The sequence below is a fragment of the Psammomys obesus genome, unplaced genomic scaffold (assembly GCF_907164565.1).
Source record: "Psammomys obesus unplaced genomic scaffold, mPsaObe1.curated_primary_1811, whole genome shotgun sequence".
Lineage (NCBI taxonomy): Eukaryota > Metazoa > Chordata > Mammalia > Rodentia > Muridae > Psammomys > Psammomys obesus.
This window is the reverse complement of record NW_026596234.1, coordinates 4,233,426-4,241,170: the sequence shown is the minus strand read 5'-3', so window position 1 is coordinate 4,241,170 and position 7,745 is coordinate 4,233,426. Positions and strand designations below refer to the sequence as shown.

Here is a 7,745-nt window from a genome sequence, read left to right as displayed (position 1 = left end):
ACACACATACATGCACATATACACACATACATGTATATGTACACACATACATGCACACATACACATGCCCACATACATATACACACACATGCACATATACACACACATACACACTCTCACACACATACATGCACATATACACACATACATGCATATGTACACACACATACATGCACACATACACATGCACACATACATATACACTCACATGCACACATACACACACACACCACCAACTACCACTACTAAAAACAACAACAGCCATCAGCACACATTAGACACACACAAAACCCCCTGCTACTACCACCACTGTCATCACACACACACACCCCACTGTTACCGGTGCACAACATCCTACTGCCGCCGCCGCCACCGCCTCCCCACGCATAAGTACGGCAACCCAAATCTCTCTAGTCACCACCAAGTGAGAGCTGCTGCCCAGACATTATTCATCTGTAGTCCCGGGAAAAGCTAGATGTCGCACACGATCTAACTTGTCACCTCCAGATGAGTCTTTTGAAGAAAAGTTGTCCCTTCTACTAACCAGTCAGCAGTGTGCACACAAATCTTGGTGGTGTGCATTTTTGGGTAGAAGCAAGTCCCACAGATCTCCGAGAGTGACCCCCAGATGACCCTAAGTTGGAGAGAAGAGGAAAATATTTCAGGCAAATAAACAATGTATTGGTCTAGGGCTCTGATAAGTCAATATTGAAATAATCAGTGGGCAGCCAGTATCAGGGGCACACATAGATTTTTAACCCTTAATGATTGCACCTTGGGTTTGTTAGGTTGCATTAACTGGCATCATGTTGGCCTGTGTTCCCTGCCTCATATGCACTAGTAAACTCTGTTATCGTAGAAGGGACATAGAGAATTCAAGGGGGCTCCTGCCCCTTCCATATGCACACAGATACTGAAAGAGCCTTGACTTAGACAATATACACCAGCCAGAAAAGGATATGGACTCCGAAGACATCCATCTCCTCATGGAAAGGAGGCCTTTGTGTGGTAATAGGGAAAACAGAGTCAGTCCACTGAAGAAGCTCTTCAGAATGGAGCCAGTGGTGCCAATACAAGGAACTGACCAAAGACATTTTCTGGTCAAAAGTATTGTAGTTGGGGCTTTGATAAAAGTGTGGATTTGTCCCCACCTAAAGGTAGCATTTATCCCCATTTCTATCCATCAGAACGGGGCTCAGTTGTTACTTTAAGCCCAACTCACCAACTTGCACCTTCCTTCACTCTCCTCTGGCTTCTGGGGATGAATCCAGGGTTTCACGCCCTTGCTTACACTGAACCGTCCTCCCCAAAACTTGTAACTTCCCCCAAACAAAGACTTTCTATTATGTTCCCCCTCTTAAAGAACTTAAGATTATCATCCCTCAAGTTAGCCGTGAGGGTAAAGATTATGGTGAATCAGTAAAAACAGACTAGGTTTGAGCGGTTAGATGCTGGCTGTGTCAGGTAGGAAGGAGCATTTGAAGTGAAGGCTTCTTGCAGTCTTGCTTGAGTGTTCCAGGTTCCATTAAGCGAAGTGCCCCTAACTAGGAAAACTTCTTACTGCCCAATCCTAGAAATTACTCAGGGAAAAAAAAAAAAACCTCAGAATGTTGATTTTGAGATTTTGCCTGGGACCAAGTACAACATCTTTCCAAGGAAATGCTTAGAAGACTCAAGGCAGAACCCAAAATCCAATGCCAGACGTTAGGGGGAAAATTTTTTTAAACTTGGGTAGCCAGAAAGCTCCGGGCTATTTATACTTTAGCATTCATGTGACTTTGGTTTCTTTCCTTTTAGCCACTAGAAGGTCATTTTGTTTTGCCAAACAGCTATGCAACTGAGGATTTGAGACGGACACTTAGGAGGGACCCCACTTTCTAGTGGGGAAATCTGGAAATGTTCCCAATGAGACTCCATGTTGTCATCTTCCCTGTGTTAATTCAGTGGAGAAGACAGTCTGATAGTGGGGGAGGGGTGGACAGAGAGGCCCCAACTTTCCAAGAAGGAGAGAGGATAATGGAGAGAGCACCGGCTTAAGCATGGGGGTTTTCCAGGGATCTTGGTTGATTATAGCATTTGATTTTAGGTTTCCATGTACTTTCCAAGTGATGCCCATAAAAGACTAACAATGGAGCCTTGAAGTACTGACGAGGCTTCAAGTTTACCTGGGGTTCTGCCATGGTCAAAGAGGGAGCAGATTTGATGAGTTGTTTAAGCGGAAGCCAGAAACTTTCCGTGTCTCCCCACGTCCACCTCAGTATATTTCAATTATTCACAGGGTGAGGTTTTAGGGCAGGAACATCCAGAGAAGGTAGGGGCAGAAACTCAACTTGTTTGGCAGACAAAATCGCTGTAGCTGAGGCTCACCCCAAGACTCAGGGTGACAGGAAGCAGACACCTTCACACTGCACTGCACTTTTGAGGCGGCTCCCAGCGGAGAGGGGTCTTCAGGAAGGAGGGGGTACGACCAGCATGGCTGTCTTAGGTAGAGGAAGGGGACCCCACTCATTTGCATCCCAGCTCAGAAGGAAACAAGCTCCTGAGGAATTTTACCTGTTTGCTCTCTTCCCATTCTCTCTCTCTTTTTCTTTTTTTCTTTTTCTTTTCATTTGCAGATTGTTTTGAAAAGTAGGATCGTTTTGCATAGGGAGGACATTTCTGAGCCAGAATTTATAAAAATACACGCAACTTTTTAAAGGAAAGAAAGGAGAAAGCCCACTATTTAGGGTTAGGGAGTAGAAAAAACTTAACAAAGCAAGGCTATTCAGAACTGGCTGGCAGATGGCGCTCCGATTTTACAATAGAGAGAGCCTGGCCACAGAAAATTCGCGCCTGCGCCTGCTGCAGCCAGCCCTGTGGACCCCCTCCCTTCAGCTGCCTTTCCAGGGACTCAGACCCTCCTCTGGCCTAATATATGTATTTTTGAGGTTTCAGTTCAGCAATTAATATCTGGTGACAAGTAACCCCACTTGGGGGGCTTTGTAGACCTTAGCAGGTCAAAAAGATAAAATACAATAGGGGGCAAGGTGGCAGCTTCCAGTTCCCAGGCTCTGAGCTCTTAAATAGCACAGCAGCCCCTCCTTCTGCCAGGGGAAGTTCTGAGACCCTGGGTGCATCCTTTTGTCTCTTTGGGAGAAGGAGAGGGGTGTGTTTCTCATTTTAGAATATTTTAATTCTCTTAGAAGTTTTAGGTAGAAGATATGACCCTCTCCTTCCCCCATTCATCTCTCTCTCTCTCTCTCTCTCTCTCTCTCTCTCACACACACACACACACACACAAACACACACCTTTCAATGTACCCTCACCAAAATGGCAGCTAGTGTAGGAAAAACATCTTAGTGCCTAATCGTTTCCAGGTCCCCATACCTGGAAGCCACTTAGCAGCACAGTTCAGAAGTTTATCCTCTTTCACCCAGCTGAGGACTGTGAGAGAGACACAGACATAAGGCTTCTAGGAGAAATCCAAAGAGCCTCCCTGGAGGAGAGGACATTTTGGACACTGTAGAACAATGCAGGACTAGGTCCCTTGGTTCCAAGGACGGTGTCTTTGTACTTACCCAGGTCCTACTACCCTGTCTTCTCCATAGCCACTGAGGAAGGCCACATGGACTTCCCAGGCAGGGCCACAAAGTTGGCTGGGAACTTACCCCTCTTCCACTAAGGCCAGCCTCAGAATTCCTTTCTGATATGCCTCCTCCTCCTCTTCTAAAATGTAACAGTCAGAGGAACAAATTTAAATATATATATATTAGTTCAGGCAAACATTTCCCCTACTCTGCTATTCAAATTTTTCTTTTCAAACTTCGCTATAGCACCGTCCCTCTCGCCCACGTTTTGTTTTGTTTGTCTTTCAGTTTTTGTTTTGTTTTGGTTTTTTTTTTTTCTGGAGATTTTAAAAGGCTTTTCTTGGTCCTTTACCCCCTATTTCAGGGTTTCTGATATGTGACCTCAAAGGTTGGCAGTGAGCTTCACACTCCCCCCAGGTGTTACAAGAGAAGTGGGTACAGGTGAGCAGCCTAACCCAGCAACAGTGAACCTACCCACCAGAGGTCAGCAAAGAGCTCAGAATAGCTGTGTCTGCTTGCAAATGTGGGAACTGATAGAACTCTCTAGATTGAATGTAGAAAACCCAAACAGAAAAAAAAAAAAAAAACCCCACATTTCAAGGGTATCCTTGGGGTGGGTTGTCATCTTGTCTTGGGCCCCTGGGTGCTTAATTTGAATGCTATTGAAGACATTCTGTGCTTTGGAGGGGGGACATAAGTTTTGCATTTGATGTGTTTCTTCCTCAGCCCCACTCCAAACACAGGAATCCTCCTCTTATCAGGGACCACACCCTCTTAGTGCCCCTAATATCTCTTGGAGACAAAATGTCCACTTCCCACGGGACTGAAAAGCCACACCACACACTTAGTCTGGCCCCTTTTCTTTAGGAGTTATATTTATTGTTGAAATGACTTTATAAGATTACACACACAGCCCCCAGCCCTTCCCCTTATCCTGCTCTGATTTTCTTATCTCTGGCTCCTCACCGAGATGTGTAGCTAGTTAAGTATTTATTAACCATGATTTTCAGTTTGTTGGGGTTTTTTTTGTTTTGTTTTTTTTTTTTTTTGTTTTGTTTTAATTTGGCTTCTCCTATCCCAAGCACACACACAGAATCCAGTTCCCACATTCTGTCATCTCTCCATTGACCCTTGACATAATTTAGCCTTTTCACTTGGGTAGAGAAGGGGGAAAGGAATCTGGATTCCACTCCCCTCCTCAATTCTCTTTCTCTCTTTTCTGAGCTGTTGAAATCCCAGGGTCTTTGAGAACCAGTTGTAAGCTAAGATCAACCCCCTTAACTGGTTTATTTTATTGTTGGAGGAGTGGGAGGGAAAGGAGAGAGGGGTACAGAGGGAGAGAGGAGAAAGGTGCAGAGATGAAATAAGAAAAGCAATGTTGAAGCAAGGGAGAGAAAAAAGAAAATAGGAGTATTGCCTTTGCCAAGTTTAGCACTAAACTCCAGACAAAGTCCCTGCCCTGTGGAAACTTCTAGTCTTGGAGGAGATCAGGTTTCAGGTAATGGTAGCTTCCCAAGCAGGGATGGACAGCTGATAGGGAGCTGGAGTTGAACCCACCAGAGAGCTGGCGGACTGAATGGAGGAGGAGAGAGTGGATGGTTCAGCTCAGTGCCCAGACTTCGGAACCCACTTAGGAAAGCAGCAACCAGAAGGTTGGTGGTTGGTCCTGCCTGGATGGACCAGCAGGGCCCTCTGAGGTCTGACCACCGACTTCTCTTTCCCAGCAGATCCCATTTGCTTTCTTCAAAGTTCCTTACCTGAATCCATATGATTTTAATTTTGAAGTTAGAATTACCCCTCCCTCCACAACCCGATTTCCCAAGTGTTTGCACATGCATCACCTGCTTGGTGGTTTTGTTCTGTTTTGTTTAAAGCAGTCTGGCACACCATGGACCTTTTTGTCAGAAGCAGAAAAACAAAACAAAAAACAACCCACCCTATCTTTGTGAGTCTTTTGATTCAATAATTATCCAGAACAAAGCCAGGACAATCCTAAGGTTAAAAGTGAGCAGTTTGTACATTAAGTGTACATTTCAGAAATCAAGGAAATCCTGAGAGTTTTGCAGGTTAATGTCCTCAAGAATTTGGCTCCAGCCAGGTCCCACATAGGCATTGTTTTCTATCTTTTTTTCCCCCTTCCTTCCTCCCTTCCTTCCTTTCTTCCACTTCACGACCCCGCTTTGAAAAACAACGTTTATTCTCCTGGGGTACCTTTAGTTGCGAGGAAGATAATTCTATCCAGTAAGGAAGAGTAAGGGGGAAGAGAAGGGGTATGTCAAGCCAGAGGAGACATGGGACAAGATTGATGGCTCAGCTCTGGGGTCAGGGCACGAAAGTCAAGAGTACACAGTGTCAGCTTCCTGGCTATAGTGAGAAAAATATTCTATCAGCTGCCTCTCTGTGTCCTGTGCTTTATTCACTAGGTTAAATTAAAAAACAACAACAAAAACAAAACAAAACAAAAACCCACAAAAAAACCTACTCAAATTTTGTCCCAGTTGCTTGCTATAGCCCTGTTCTTCCACATTTGGGTCTTTTGATTGAAGCACAACCACAGAGAGGAAGGGGCTCCCAGACTAACCCTGCTGATTCCCCTACCAGGAAAAAAAAAATTGACACCTCCCCTCCCACCCCGAAGAAGTGCCAAGAGTTAGAAATGTGTTGCTAATTGATTTGAGCTGAATTTGTATTGCTTTGAGACCTAGCAAAATGGCGTGGAGTTAGGGATAGCACACAATTGCTATTCTAATAGCCAAGAGAAGGAACTCACCACAAGCATGCTCATACAATGAGCCTTCTGTGATATTTTGGAATCACTGGAGTTGGGGGGTGTCATACTGGTTCTTTAGGAAGGAAAAAGGAAGATTGTTGGAAAGTGTTGAATGGAAATTTAGCATAAAAAATGACACGCCCGATTTAGGAAGAGAAGTCCCTTTAGCATGGTTCCAAATGAAAACAGTTGTCACAAGTTAGTTTTTCACATTTTTGACCATTGGCAGAACTTAGGTTTACTCATATGTAGATTATGTTCACCTTGGCAAAGAACATGGGAAACTATCTGGATTGCTATACTCATGAGCCCATTTTCCCTCACTGATAAGTTGTCCCCTAGGCTGTGATCAACTTGTGTGTCAAATGTTCTGTTTCCTTTCTGCTCACCTAGTAGCCTCACTATGCACGCAGTAGCTGCCCACCTGTCTACCATGCCTCTCAAGAGGATGAGTCCTTCCCGGGTCGGTGAGTCTGCCTTGATTTGGGCATTTTTATTCATTCATTCATTCATTCATTCATTCATTCAGTCTACTCAATAGAGATACTGAAAGCTTGATATGTGCCCTTCCCTGTGGGGAAGCCAAAGGTCTAAGACATGGTTGCTCTCCTGATGGTCCTGGGACTGAAAACAGACACAGGGAGTGGACAGTGGTAGGCAGATTCTATGTAGGCACTCTATGAGAGGAGATACAGCAGCTCACAAATGAAAACCTCATCCAAAGATGGGTTTCAGTGGCTGTTCAAGAGAGCTCGAACCCAAACCAGCAGACTTAAGTCAGAACGGACACTGCATGACGCTGTTCTGATAATTAACCAATCCAGAAGAATTTGTCTTCTTGGGTCAAAAATAAACATCTACATCTAGCACAACCAACCATTTGTATTTCATGCCAACCTGAGGCTGAGGATTTCTTTGTGAATAGCTGTGATTGAAGCTTCTGTAGGGTGGATCTTAGTGTTGATAACTGACTGTCACAGAACCAGAAGAACCTTTTGGTCAGAGGTAAAGGCCAGAAAGTCACAGCCATACTGAAGTGTTAGGCTTAGGTCTAGAAGGTGCCAGGTCAGATGTGCTACCACCTTTAGCCAGCTTTCACTTTAAATTTCTGCTTGGTATGGACCAAAGTATACCTTCCAGGGCTGAAATTCTCTCAGGGAGTAGGTTCAAAATTCTTCCACTCAACCTTCAAATAGTCCACATGTGTTAGGACTGCTGTTTAGCTAGTAGGATGGGGAAATTGTTATGGTTTTAGTTAGAGATATGGTTGTACTCTAGAGATCCCCACTGGTCACAACCTTGTGCCCTCCATTTTAGTTCTACTCCGCCATCTTCTGTCCTAGCCTGCCCTCCATCTTAATTCTGATCCACCATTTTAGATCCTAGCCTGCCCTCCATCTCAGCTCTG

At 44.6% G+C, this 7,745-nt stretch overlaps 1 protein-coding gene across 6 annotated transcripts in view; it reads left to right on the top strand.

Annotated features, from left to right (window-relative positions):
* Positions 1 to 7,745, top strand: part of Gnas (GNAS complex locus) — a 62,062-nt gene that overhangs the window by 22,354 nt on the left and 31,963 nt on the right. Inside the window, exon 3 of one of the 6 annotated variants that reach the window (XM_055595980.1) lies at positions 6,421 to 6,444. The exons of the other annotated variants lie outside the window; for them this stretch is intronic. Coding sequence (XP_055451955.1) covers positions 6,421 to 6,444 — 24 coding nt within the window. The remainder of the gene's footprint in view (positions 1 to 6,420; positions 6,445 to 7,745) is intronic. 6 annotated transcript variants of the gene reach the window in all.